Here is a 12404-nt window from a genome sequence, read left to right as displayed (position 1 = left end):
GCGATGGCAGCGAGCTTGGCGTTAACATGTGCCACATTCCCTGCATGCACTACAAGAACGTGTGTGTGTCTGTGCTTCTAAAGCCTCTTTAGCAGCACTAGTAGAAAAACATCTTTGACTGTGTAGTGTTTACTCTTGGCACCTGCGTTGTGATGTAATTCTTCAGACTACAGTAGTGACCTTGCTGCACTTAACCCCAGGACCCTCAGGAATAGTAAGCAGCTGGTGAGGGTTTTGGTTGAGTTCTGTCAGGTTAAATATAGCATGTCTTTTTAACACAGCTCTGTCCAGCAGTCCACGGAGGATTGTTCTGGTTGCAGATTTAAATCAGTTTACATACCCTTATTAAATACTAGAAGTTATATTAAAAGTTTTCTTTAAATAACTATTTTGAATGTTCTGTTCATTATTGCACTGTTTGTAGTATTGGTGTCCCCAAAGTGGATTTTTGTTCTTTTATCTTTATCTGTGATTAATTATGGAATTTGAAGGGCAATGTCACAAGCACTATCACAGGGATGCCATTTCCACTTTAAAGCAGTGTTTAAAGCTTCTTTATGCGTGCTTGCATCCCGGGTGCTGGGAGCATATGCTACATTTTATCTATCTATCTATCTATCTATCTATCCACCTTACTTACTTACCCATCTATCATCGTTTTTTGGACACTAGTTCAGCATGGCCTGGAACTCACTCTGTTGCTCTCATGGCAGTCCTCCTGCCTCAGCCTCCCAGGTACTAGGCTTGCAGGTGTAAGCCACCACACCTGGTTCTTTATATTTTCTTTAACTGGTCTGTTTTGGTTTAAATCAGAGGTGGTCAGAACCACTGGATGCTCCTTTTCCCAGTTGTCTGTCCTTCCATTTTATGTTTTATTATCTTCAATTGTTCTAAAAACCTACAAATGTTCTTAATTTTTTTTGAGGCGCTTATGAGAACTTAAGTCACTTGCCTTATAACTTGCCTGTTAGAAATTACCTAATTTAAAGAAGTTGGTTCTAGTGTGTTGTAGCCCAGAGCCAATCTGAAAATGATGAAGTCCATGGTAAATTATCAGTGCATCCTAAGTCATAATATGCAAAACATCAGCAGTTCATGCCTGGGATTTCACATCTTCTTAAGTGCGTCACCTGCCACCCTGGCTGCATTTGGTTTGGGTATGATACTTCTGGTGTTGGTTAGACCGTAAGCTGTAAGCCTATTTTCAAAATGCAAGGTGCAGGTCATGAAACCCTTAACCAAGATCGTAGCTGCAGCACTTGGTCTGTCTCTTCAAATGTCTGGGTGGGGCACTGGGTGGGGCACTGGGTGGGGAGTGGGGGGGCACCTTTCTTGGAGTTTGGGGCAGTTAACAGTTGGCTTTCAGTTAAAGGGATATATATCCAGAAGTCTTGACAAAATATAAAAGGTGCTGGATGACAGGGTCCCACACTGAATTGTCACTCCTACTGGTTCCCAGGAGATGGTGCATAACAAACCCTTTGTGTGTCTATTGATCCCTGGCACATCCATGTCTTGCTGCCGACACTGGGTCCTCATTCTTCCCTCTCTGTGGGAAACTTCTACCTTTGGGGTACCCTGAAACCAGAAGCGCACAGTCCAGACCATTGGCAGAGGCTTCAGAAACATCACACTGCACTTCCTTCCGCTTGCTTTAAAGCAGCCCATTAGTGCTACAGCCCTTGCCTAGCACACAGAAGACTCTTGAGTTTGCTCTCCAGCCCCATAAAGCAAACAAAACCTCAAATTAAAAACTCCTCTTGTGATAGTAAAAGCATTTAAATTTGTAATAGACGAGTGTATGGTGAGTAAACGGACCATCTCTGCTGCACCACACCAACTTCAAGTTTGGGGATAGCTCTGTTTTCTCAAGGAGCTAGCAGTAGCCAAGGTCAATTTGTTTTGGAGAGGCATTGCTTTGGATATTAAGAGTTATCTAGATGTGTATGTTTGGATACATTATAATATGTTTTATTAGGAGAGAATGGTGTAAAAGGAAACCCTTGGATGTAGTGGGGTGAAAGTCCTCGCTCCCTTGGTTAGATGTGCTGTAATAGGAACAGGCACTCCACACTGTGTAAGCCGAAGAGAGAGTGATACTTAGTAAGATAAAAGGCAAAGGCTCTACTCTTAAAACAACAGGTATTTTCATGTGGAATGACCTCTATAGTAAGGTCACTACTGGAGTTGACCAGCCATTAGTTTCTGCCTTGAGAGGTGGTTGTCTCGGGAACAGAATCTGTGGTGATTTCTGTCTTTTTCAAGGACTCTATAGTTGGGCAGATGTGAAGACAACTGGTGATTTCTTTTCTTTCCCTGTTGATGCTTGTGTTTGGTGGCTGCTAAGACATGTGGTTTCTGTTTGGAGAGACTTTCAGTGTAAGCTCTGAGCTTCACATTAGTGGGCTTAACATTTTGCAAAGAATTTGAAAAAGGTAATTTTTCCCTTGATTATTTTCAAACTGGCATCCAAATATTTCATTGTAAATTTGAATAGTTGCAAAGGGAGCATTTCCTGGCATGATGAGTATTTGTATTTATTAAATTAAAACTTATCTCTGTGAGTTTAAGGCCAGCCTGGTCTACAGAGTGAAACCAGGGCTGCAAAGAAAAACCCTGTCTCCTGAGAAAACAAAACAAACAAAAAACTATTAAAAATTGAAACTATTATTAATTAAGAGGAAGTAGCTTGCAGAATCCAAGGATCACAAACATTTCAAGTTTCCTTTGTTTAATTCTCAGGTTTATTCCGCTCATCTCTCTTGGTCTCCCCTTTGTTGGTTTTAAGTGTTGTCTTAATGTGATCACCCTTATGCCTGGAGGCCTTTTCATAACCTCAGTTGCTTTAAAGAGTTACATGTTTTTATCTTATATGTATGAGCATTTTGCCTGCATGCATGTCTGTGCACTACATGTGTGCAGTGTCTAGGAGGCCAGAAGATGGTGTTGGATCCTTTGGAACTGGAGTGACAAATGGTTGTAAGTCACCATGTGGGTGCTGAGAACTGAACCCAGGTCCTCTGCAAGAACAAGATGCTCTTTCCTCCTGAGCATCTCGAGCCTAATAACTCCAGTTCTTTACAGTAAAGCCTCTGGGTTTCTGATTCAAGGCTGACCTTGAACTCAAGGCAGTCTGTCTGTCTTGGCCTCCTGAATTTTGGGATTGCAAGTATCAGTCACCACCATTCCTGGATACAATAGATTTTTCTGAACTGGGAAGAAAGTTTTCTTATTTTAAATTTGGGGTCTCGTGTAGCTGAGGTTGGCCTTAACTTCTGATCATCTTGCCTACACCTCCCAAGCCCAATTACAGACATATGCTACCAAGCCTGGCTTGAAATTAACTCTTTAGATTTTCTTACGACTATAGATTAAAGTTGGGTGAGAAATTAAATATTTGTGTGTGTGCCAGCAACCTGAGTTTTGACTACAAGGCTCAGTGGTGGAAGGAGAGAACAGACTCCACAAAGTGTCCCTTGACCTCCATATGCACGCCATGGCAGTTGTGCGTACATATAGATGCGCACGCACACACACACGTGCAAATAAATGTAATTTTAAAATGAAAAACTCATTAGGACAAGTTTATTAAAACAGTTATACAAATTTTAATGAATAGTTAATAAATATAAAAATGGACAAAACAGATAAAGCTGGCATTTGCTTGGTTGTGGAGACTCTTGAAACCCAGTGCTAAGGGTAGATGTGATGTCTTTCTTCTTTCAAATGGGAGCAGGCCGGTTATAAAGGGGAACGCTTGAAACTTAAATCCTCAGCAAGAATACCTATAGAAAGAATACTGGTTGTTAGGTGGACCTTTGTGAAGCTCAGAAGGGAAAGTTTCGATTTGATTACTGTGGCCCGCTCAGCATACTCTGAACCTTGGCTTATTCAGTTTTATAACTAATGTGTTTCTATATCTTTGCTCTGTCTCTTGTCAGAATTTTGCTTAAGGTTGAGAGATACTCAGTTTGCCATATCTTTTTAGGGGACACACACACACACACACACACAAACACACACACAGCAGCATACGCACAATCGATAGGCTTGCATGCTAGCCTGTTCAGTAAATCTTGTCTTATATCATGGTGGATACTGATGGGTACTGATGAGGCTGCTCCCTGGCAGGGATAAGGAGCAGTCAACAGGACCTAGCCACACCCAGATTACTGTGTAATGTCAGTTGTTGCTTGTGAATCTTTGTCTGCTGTTTTTAAACCTTGAAACCTTAAGATATGTTTGCTGGAGCATCTGACAGAAGATACTAGAAATGTATGTGTGTGTCTGTCTGTCTGTGTGTATGTGTGTGCATGCATGTAAGCTTTCAGAAAACATGTCTATAAATGTTGCTGCTATCATCACTCAGGACATCTTTAAGCTAAATGAGTGTCTTTTGCTACACAGGGTGAATTTGACACATTTGATAGGTACCAGGAATCTTGTGTTTTATAAGTTTGTATGGGATCAGTTAGAGACCAGATTATAAAAGTGCTTCTTCCACACATTTAAAACACGTGTTGTTAACTCATTTCTGTTTCTATCCTTAGTGTTCTCCATGGCCCGACACCCCTACAGCCTATGTGAATAACAGCCCTTCCCCAGCGCCCACTTTCACCTCCTCACAGCAGAGCACATGCAGTGTCCCAGACAGGTACCTGGTTTGTGTGGCCTGTGCTTGCACCTAACCATTGCTCCTTCAAGTCCCTCTCCATGTGGCCTGTATGTGTGTCTGTGTCAGATGTTAGAAAATAGCCCATGCTTGAGTCATAAGAGTCTTCACCTGACAGCCTTTGTGTACTTAGTATGTGTCTCACATGTTGACAATTACAGTAACTGCAGAAAGTAGACAGAGAAGCATTTTCTTCAGATACTGAAACAGGAAGAGTTCCAGTTCGAGGGCAGCCTCGGGGCTATATAGCAAGACCCTGCCTGACAAAGTGGGAAGAGGAGTTTTTAAGATAGAGCCAAGGAATTGTCTTTGAGAGATTTAAGAAAGCATTAATAGAGTTCAGTTAAGGACTCGGGGTGAGTGCTTGATGGGAGGTTCTGATAGGAATATATTAAGATTACATTGATTACAAAGCACAGTGGGCTTTGAGTTATCACACGTCAAAGGTTATTTTTTGTACTGTTTCTTACCTTCTCAGCAAATGTAGTTTTAGTTGAGTGTTTAAGATTTAAAGGAAAGATCTTTGTTTTTGTTTTTTTTAAAGACTGTAATGGCTTTCAAATCAAGACCTCTGGGTTTTGTTAAGTGTGTTACTTGGCTTTCATAGCTGAGAGTTTGGGGAGCTCAGAATGGGAGCTGCATAGGCCCGAGGCCTCTCTAAGCCTTTGGCTCCTTTGGCTTGCTGGAGGACAGTAGCTCAGAAGTTCCTGCTTTTAAGAAGTTTCTTATGGGACAGAAAAATTAAGAAAGCTTGAGATGGCAGGGGAAAGTTCTCTATGTAGGTCTTTTGTTGACAAGATCTGGTAAGAAAAATGACAAAATCTCATTTTCCTTCTGTGGAGATGGAACACCTAGCCAGGAGCCTATTAGCACATAGTGGTTGGACCAAGGGACCAGAGAGCCAGTGTGTAACATAGACGAGGTCTCTTGTGTTTCCTGTCTGGGTATGTGAGCAAACAACTGTGATCCTAGGATGAGCTTGGAATTGTGTGCCTTAGTTGTCTAGATGTTTCCTGAGAGCCAACTGTGTTTCCAGCATGGTCCTACTTACTGAGATATATAAAAGATCAGACAATTTCCTACTGGAAGGGGCTTAAGATCTGGTGAGTAGAGATGTAGGGAGGCGACATGGGGAGTAGGATATGGGGAGCAGTGCTGAGAAGGGAACCCCGCTCAGCAGTAGGGAGGTGCATGTCCTCTGGGCAGTCATTTGCAGTTGTCTTCATGCCTTTGACTCGCATGTTTGTTTCATTTCCTGTACTCGTGGGCAGATATATTAACTAAAAAGGAAGATTTGTCTGTTTAGTTAGGATCACTGTTTCTTATAGCCTCATTTTTTCTTAGAATGTTTTATGGTTATTTTTAGCTGTTTCTCTTATTTGATTTCACATATTTTCCTAACTAAAACGAATGTATACTGTCCCCATTTTCCTGGCACCCATATAAAGACTCAAGGGAACACTTCCCAGGGCCAACCTCACACATGGCGGTGCTGCTGTTGTGCCTGCACCCTGTCCTCCGACTCCCTCCTGGGTTGCATTCTTGTTGCAAGCTTACACAGCTCTTTCTTCTGTTGTCCTATCTCAGACTGCCTGTGCACTGATAGCCTTTAATTTCTTAACTTACAAAAACATCACAAACCATTCCTTCCTTTTCCTTTCTCCAGCAATTCTTCATCCCCAAATCACCAGGGAGATGGAGCAGCACAAGCGTCTGGGGAAGTAAGTATCTTTCCCTAAAACCATTAAATATAAAGATTCTCACCAAATTATGTGGGCCACTCATTCATCAAGTTGTGTTCTGACTTCAGATTTTAAAGCCTTTTGAGTTTTGCTTAAATATTCTTCATGACAGCCAATGACGTTTTAAAGCTTGACTAGTTAGTTTTATCTATGCTCCTTTTTTTTTTTTTTTTAATTAATAGCAAATTCAGCCTTCAGCTACAACCCAGGAAACACAGCAGTGGCTGCTCAAAAATAGGTTCTCTTCCTACACAAGACTGTTCTCTAATTTTTCAGGTATGTATATTTGTGTGCATGCATGAGAATATTTTATTTGTATGTTTTTCTGCTTTTGTTAACTAAGAATTTTGAAACCTTTGAAATAATTTTAGAGAAATCTATTACAAACAAGAAAAAAAAATTATCTCTCAGTTTTCCTCCATTGTAGTAACAAATTCCTCCAAACCAGGAAATTCCACTCATTGCAATGTGTTTAGTTCTCCGTGGTATTTTCATTCTATTTTTTTTATTACTTAAATTTTATGTGTGTGTGTGTGTATTTTGTGTGTGTTTATATATGTATATGTGTGTGCACGAGTGCGTGCACGTATGTGCCTGTCTCTGGGTTATATGCATGTGAGTGTAGGTGCCCACAGAAGCCAGAAGTATCAGATCCCCTGAAGCTGGATTTAGTGGTTGTGAGTTCCCCAACATGGATGCTAGGACCTGAACTTAGGTCCTCTGCAAGAGCAGCATGTGCTCTTAACTGGTGAGCCATCTCTTCAGTCCCAATGCTAACTTACTTTGAAATAATATTTTGTTTAATGATAACCTGCAAAGACAGTTGGGAGATAATTTAGCACACATTCTCTCAGTTTCTCACAAAACTGTAATATACTGTTGTAAACAGAAGTCAACACTAATACCATGGATGTATAGGTCTATCACTGTGCAGTGAGTGTAGCTCTGTGCATCTACCACTGCACTTAAGATACACATGCATGTAGCGTGAATGTCTATCTAGGTACTGTCATCTGTCTTGCTGCCTCATAGTAAATTCATCCCCACCACCACCACCACCACCTCTTTGCCACACACATTGAACTGCCCTGCCTATGATTGGTCATTCTGAGAATGTTAAACAAATGAAGCCCTATAGTATGTGACCCTTAGATTCTGGCCTTTTCTTCCTTGGCCTTATGAGCTCAGGTCCCATAAGGCTACCCTGTGTCCTGTTGGCTTAAACCTTTTCACATAGAGCAATTCTCTCATTTGTGTGGCTTTGCTCAGGTATGTGTGTCATAGGCAGCCTGTTCTTTATCCACACAGGAAACTAAGGGAATGTTCTGGTGGGACTTTCAGTGTCAGACAGCATTGCCCCAGGTAGTGGGGCATGAGAGAGCATGAGGGAAGCAGGGGCATTTGCTAATGAGTCCTGACCCAACATTCTGAGAAATGCTGGACCACAGAGATGTGGCAGCTAGCATTCCTTTTGCTTGTTTGCTTGTATATGGAGCTGTGGAAACAGTTTAAGAGGACAGACATATCTGTGCACAAAGGAAAGCCTGGTTTTACAAACAGTGATTTTTTTTTATGTCATTTATTATATTGTTTGTACACTGGGTACTTATTCCCCATGTAGCTTTTGAACTCTAAAATTAAAATTCCACGTAGAAACAATTTGCTTGCTGGGATCCATATTTTTATATGATTAAATAAAGCCTTTAATGTGTGAAAAGCTAGAAATTATAGAATTTAGTATGAGAGAAGGATTTCATGAGCCCTTATATAGGGCAAGTGGCTGAAGAGCAAACAGAACGAATGGCTTTTGCTGTCTGGGACCTGCATGTAACTCCATGTTCTGTGGGGCTCTAAGACTTTTTTCCTTGTACACAGTGATCACAGGGCTTGGCATTGTGTTTTCCTTAATCTGGGGACTTCCTTTGGAGGGTTCACGCAGAGCTGCTCTTTGGCACATCACCTGAGTGAGCCACAGCACTTAAGAGAATAACAGGTCTCTTAGGGGGTCAGTCACGTGTCAGAGCTGGGATTCACCATCACCAGCTGGGATACACGTCTTCATGAGTTACAGATGTCACAACTGGGAGCCCTGCTTCAGAGCTGTGTGACCCTAGTAGACAGGGAACCTCTATCATTCCAAGAGTGACTGCAAACAGGCTCACATCTCATGGGAATTAGGCTTCTCTGGTTCTTATTTCTTTATAAGCTAGGACTCTCAGGCTCTTTCATTTGGCCTATGAAACAAAGCGAGCGAGTGAGTGAGGAGTGAGCGAGCCGAGTGAGTGAGTGAGCGAGTGAGTGAGTGAGCGAGTGAGTGAGCCAAGTGAGTGAGTGAGTTGAGTGAGCAAGTGAGCCGAGTGAGTGAGTGAGCGAGTGAGCCGAGTGAGTGAGTGAGTGAGCGAGCGAGTGAGCCGAGTGAGCGAGTGAGTGAGCCAAGTGAGTGAGTGAGCCGAGTGAGTGAGCCGAGTGAGTGAGTTGAGTGAGTGAGCCGAGTGAGCGAGTGAGTGAGTGAAGCAACCCCATTACCTTGCTACATATGGGACATGTTTATTATATGAAGTCATACCCTCATTTTGGAAGTATGGGTCTTGACTGATATTAAAAGAGTAAAAAGATTTTGTATACGTCTCTGAATATAGTATTGAGTACATGAAAGACTTCCTCTGACTATCCCAACTTCACTGCTGCCCAGTGCTTGCTCAGTCTTGTATCCACTTCTCCCTTATACACACTGCCCTTCTTGATGCTTTTGAGGCAAATCCTAGACACCAAGTACGTATGGAAGCAATCTGAAGGGACAGTGATTTTGTACTAAGCTTTCCTATTAGAACTGACTGTGGGGATGGAATTTTACAGTGTCTAACTTGGTATTGCACATTGTGGTGTAATGAGACGCACTCTCCACTCTGCTTCTCACTCACTGGTGACTTTGGGCAAGTTCCCCAGATGTCAGTGTTCCATTTATGTTCCATTTATGTTTTTAAAAAGGAGTTTTAGGGGGTGTCGGAAATATGGTTATCCACAGTCCAGCAACAAGGAAAGAAAGGCACTATAGGAACCTAGTATTGGGAGGAGACAGGCCTTCTAGCCGTGGTCGCTGATTTATCAGCTTCGGGCACCTTGTTACCACAGCATGTTGTTTCTCTACGGGACAGATGTGTGTTCTGGTGTGATCCAGGACACCTGGTGCTGCTCAGAAAGGCAGAGAGAGCCGTGTGATGAAGCCTGCCGTGAAGCAGCAGCTCTGTCCATCCGTGTCTTGCTTATTTGAGGGTCTCTGCTGTTTTCCAGGTGCCGACTTATTAAAGCTGACAAAGGAGGATTTAGTTCAGATTTGTGGTGCAGCCGATGGAATTCGGCTCTATAATTCCCTGAAGTCAAGGTAAAATACTATAGACTGTTTTGCCTGAGCTGAAAGTGGACTTTTCTCTGTGTGGGGGATTTGGTGGGCAGAATGTGTTTCCACGCTAGGTTGGCGTGTGCCTGTGTGTGCCACCGAGCCTCGGCAGCATTGTGCTCACGAGAAGACTGTTTTGTGTACACCTTCAGGGCAGGCACTGATGAGGGCAGAGGTAGACTAAGACTGGTAGCAATGCACATGGGCAGGACTGATTTCTTGAAGACGACTGGGTTTGTTGCCAAGAAAACAAAACTTCTAATTTAGGTGAGCTCTACAGAATCTCTGGTTTTCAAGGTCATGATTATTGTTAAGCAGTTATTAACTGTGAATTGTAAGTGTCGATTAGAATGCTAGAGCTGTGACTGCTGCCGTTGAGAGCCACTGCTGCCATTGCTGTCTCTAGACTTGTGTGCCGAGGCTTCAGTAAACGCGGGCCTTACTGATTTCACATTGCTTAATCATCTTAAAACTTAAATTTACCAGCATCTGACAGACCATCTCAGTGGTTTAGAGTCTGGACCTGTGATAGTTGGTGTGAGGTGTGTGGTTTTTATATTTTTATTAGAAAATTATTTTGCATAATAAAATAACACTGTAAAAGTTCTCACAAGGAAAACTAGACCGTAGATTCCTGTAGTTGTTGATTGTACATGCTGAAGCAGCTTGCCCTAAGTCTCATTGACGGCATCTTCTGATTACAGGTCGGTTAGGCCCCGCTTAACCATCTATGTCTGCCAGGAGCAGCCGAGTAGCACTGTACTGCAAGGGCAGCCACAAGCTGCAGGCAGTGGAGGTGAAAGTGGCGGTGGGACGCCCTGCGGTGGGTATTGAGGGCACTTCCTTCCTGTCCTCCCTCAGACTGTCTGATGTGAGCGCAGGACTGCCGAGCTGACAGGAACAGCTGTAGGCCCAAGTCCTGGGGAAAGGAGGGAACTAGAACCTTCTTTGTCCTCAACTATGCATGCTGTAGATCTCCTTTGATGTGATTTTTATGTAAGAAATTCCCAGCAATCACTACAATAACTTGAACTCGTTAAGGCCTTTCTGAATGAATGTCACATTGGCAGCTTGCTGGGCAAAGAGGTGGTTGTTTTGTTTTTTTGGGGGGCGGGGGTTCCCCCTCCATTTCACTAACTAGGTGGGGATGCAGGAGACACAACTCCTGATTATCACACATGAACAAAGACAGGTCAGTATAATAGTCTTTCCCAGTGTGCCGTGCAGGCAGGATGGTGGGAGCTGTGTATTGGTCAGTGTTAGCACAAGCCGTATAGTTTACCTTCTGACTGAGGAGGGCTTCTTTGCCCTGCAGATTCATCTCAGTTGGACAGTATGAAGCAGTCTGGCCTCTCCCGTCTCCTTTTTCCTCCCTCCTTTGATTAGAAACACTTGAGATTGAGAGGTTGGGACCAGGTCTTACTAGGTAGTCTAAGCTGGCCATTCTCCTGCTTCATCCTCCAGAGTCCCAAGGTTTCCGATGTGCATGAGCACGCCTTGCTCTCATTTGTATGGTGGTAGTAATGTCCCCTCTCCTCACATTCTGAAATAGAATGACGGTGACATTCAGCTTCAGGGAAACATGTATTACAGCCTTCTAGGTACTAAGAGGTACCTAGTAGTAGTGGAGCTCTGAGAAATGCCTCATGGCTTGGATTGCTTTAAATGAATGGAAGAGCAATAATCACAGCTGTGGCCTTTAAGACCAAGGACATAAGATTTTTAAAGGAACTCTGTATCAACGTCATGTATGTCACTCACATTTTGCCAGGAGTGGATTAGGGAATATGTGTCCTCAGAGATGAGTGTTGTAGGGGCGTAGGTGGAGACATGGGAGACCTTTATTTTATCCTTAACCATTCAAATTTAGTGAGCTGAAGACCAGGTAGTAACACTTCACATACAGGGGCTTTTCTGCACTCTATTACAGCCTTGAAGAAGCCACAGAGGGCATATGAACAATACCTTTGGCCTTGTTCCTGTAAACAGAAAGTTGTGTCCACTTTATTAAAATAGCCAGAGGCCAGGCACATGTCACCAAACATTGATAATGGTGATCCTTCAGAGTCGCCTTTAGTTTTGAGCTCTAATCCTAAGCTTTTTGAAATGTGTAATTAGTACTGTTCCTGTGTGTGGAGCTGTTCACGTCCCTGGTGAGGCCTATGTCCGGTTTGAGTCAGTTTGAGCAGGACACACTTCACTGACACTAACACACAGATTCAGAGTGCTGCTGTGTTCAAGGCATGGACAGAAATGTCAGACGGTGAATGTTGAAGGCTGGGACTTTCTAAGGAAGAACCAGACTCCATTTTCTGTATCCTTACTTTTCATAGAGTGCTGTCTCCATGTCCTTTAACTTTGTGTGTGTACAGGAGGTGACACAGGTCATTTTTAGTCTTATGTCCTCATTTGGAGGATTACTGGTTTAGACTCCTTTTAGAGTTTTGTTTTTTTAAACTTGGCTGTGACATAATATATAAAGCATGCTCCTCCCATTGTGTCTGCAGCAGGACACTGTAACCCATGTACATATTTTTCATCCTTTGCCCCAACCCATTGCCGTGATTACTCTGATTCCTGATGCTTTTTTTTT

At 42.9% G+C, this 12404-nt stretch overlaps 1 protein-coding gene across 4 annotated transcripts in view; it reads left to right on the top strand.

Moving 5' to 3' along the window:
• The window catches only part of Ubp1 (upstream binding protein 1), a 45642-nt gene that overhangs the window by 28480 nt on the left and 4758 nt on the right, over positions 1-12404 (top strand). For 2 of the 4 annotated variants that reach the window (XM_028767273.1, XM_028767271.1), the window contains 5 exons: positions 4551-4654; positions 6339-6393; positions 6597-6690; positions 9706-9796; positions 10516-10634. In XM_028767273.1, the coding sequence (XP_028623106.1) occupies positions 4551-4654; positions 6339-6393; positions 6597-6690; positions 9706-9796; positions 10516-10634 (463 nt within the window). Of the gene's footprint in view, positions 1-4550; positions 4655-6338; positions 6394-6596; positions 6691-9705; positions 9797-9963; positions 10478-10515; positions 10635-12404 lie in introns of those variants that run through there. The other 2 variants (XM_028767272.1, XM_028767275.1) reach the window with 2 other exon arrangements.

Source organism: Grammomys surdaster, unplaced genomic scaffold (assembly GCF_004785775.1).
Source record: "Grammomys surdaster isolate TR1022 unplaced genomic scaffold, NIH_TR_1.0 172, whole genome shotgun sequence".
Lineage (NCBI taxonomy): Eukaryota > Metazoa > Chordata > Mammalia > Rodentia > Muridae > Grammomys > Grammomys surdaster.
This window is presented reverse-complemented; position numbering and strand designations above follow the sequence as displayed.